This window comes from Myotis davidii, unplaced genomic scaffold, assembly GCF_000327345.1.
Source record: "Myotis davidii unplaced genomic scaffold, ASM32734v1 scaffold586, whole genome shotgun sequence".
In the NCBI taxonomy this organism is placed as follows: domain Eukaryota; kingdom Metazoa; phylum Chordata; class Mammalia; order Chiroptera; family Vespertilionidae; genus Myotis; species Myotis davidii.
In genome coordinates this window covers 55,418-56,876 of record NW_006296809.1, presented here as the reverse complement: position 1 = coordinate 56,876, position 1,459 = coordinate 55,418, and the positions used below count along the sequence as shown (strand labels likewise).

The window sequence follows — 1,459 nt, the reverse complement described above, 5'->3', positions numbered from 1 at the left end:
TTGGGGACAATGTCTGCAGTGTGGCAGGGCTGGGGCTCCCCTGAAGGATGCGACTGTGACCTGGATGGCACTTAAAGGCCAGTGGGTGGCTGTCCAGGAATCCGTCCCAGGGATGCTCACTAGGCTTCGGGAGGAAAAGTGGCCCAGCAGGTGTGTGGGGGGGCTGGATTGTTTGGAGACGAGGACCTAGCACCCTGGCTATGACTTTAAGACGGGATGGTGGTGGGGCCTGTTGGGGACAATGTCTGCAGGGTGGCAGGGCTGGGGCTCCCCTGAAGGATGCGACTGTGACCTGGATGGCACTTAAAGGCCAGTGGGTGGCTGTCCAGGAATCCGTCCCAGGGATGCTCACTAGGCTTCGGGAGGAAAAGTGGCCCAGCAGGCGTGTGTGGGGAAAGAAAAACGACACTGGTTCTAGGTGGAGCCTGTCTAGGAATGAGGGTTCTTGCTGGTGGCACGGCTGTGGCCGTGTGGCCGGGCTGGCACCCAGGGCTCCCTGCACACCCTCACCTGCTGCTTGTTTTGGGCCTTTCAGCTGGAAGACCTGAACTTCCCCGAGATAAAGCGGCGGAAGCTGGGGGACAGAAAGGATGAGGACAGGGTGGAATTCAAGGACCTCTTCAACCTGGACAGTGATGATGATGATGAAGACTTCGCGGAGAGAGGTGGGCCTGTGTGGCTCGGCTTGAACTCCCAGGGGTTGGGCAACCAGACCTGGTGGAGGGGTGCCTACTCCCACCTCAGCTCCTGTTTGTGGGGACCACTCTGCCTTCCCCACCACTTTGCTTTCTTTGATTTGAGGTGGGCCTCCTGGAATTGGAACATGCGTCCCTAGGCCTTGTCCCTCTCCCCACTCCTCTCCAGGGCAGTTCTGAATCTTTTCCACTTGCCCAAGGGGAGGGTTGGTGCAGGGCTGTGAGCCCAGCTACCCACCCCTTGTGCATCTGCTAGTGGGCCCCTCCCATGGGCTCTTGCCTTGGCCCCCAGTTACTCCTAGGTCTCCCGGAGCTCAGCACGGGGTAGAGGACGACGACGAGGGTGAAGACAGGGACAGCAGCAGTGGCCAAGAAGCTAGCAACTCAGAGGGTGAGTGGTTCCCGGGTCAGGGTGCTGTGCCCTTTGAGCTCGTGCCCAAGGCTCCTTCCTCCCTGGGGACGTAGGGCCAGCTGCTCTGTTCCTGCTAGCTCTGGCGGCCAGCAGCGGCGGCACCGATAAATTAATTAGTGCTGTGATTAATTAGTGATGAGCACCCCAAGGCTGGCTTCCTTCTGATACAGCAGAATTTATGTGGCCTCGGTGTCTCCCTGCAGATGGAGGCTCAGAGGCAGAGTCAGGGCCGGCCCCCCGGGAGCTGTGGCGACTGCTTGCCCAGGGGCCGGAGGATGAACTGGAAGACCTACAACTCTCTGAGGAGGACTGAGGGCCCCGTCCTGGTCTGTCTGCAGTGCCCATCTGCGGT

The 1,459-nt window shown here is 60.1% G+C and overlaps 1 protein-coding gene across 1 annotated transcript in view; it reads left to right on the top strand.

Annotated features, from left to right (window-relative positions):
- NOC2L (NOC2-like nucleolar associated transcriptional repressor) overlaps positions 1-1,450 on the top strand; it is a gene marked incomplete at its 5' end in the record, with an annotated part of 16,867 nt that extends 15,417 nt beyond the window's left edge. The window contains 3 exons of the mRNA XM_015569668.1: positions 441-665; positions 988-1,086; positions 1,311-1,450. Of these exons, the coding sequence (XP_015425154.1) occupies positions 441-665; positions 988-1,086; positions 1,311-1,420 (434 nt within the window). The remainder of the gene's footprint in view (positions 1-440; positions 666-987; positions 1,087-1,310) is intronic.
- Between the last annotated feature and the right edge of the window lie 9 nt (positions 1,451-1,459).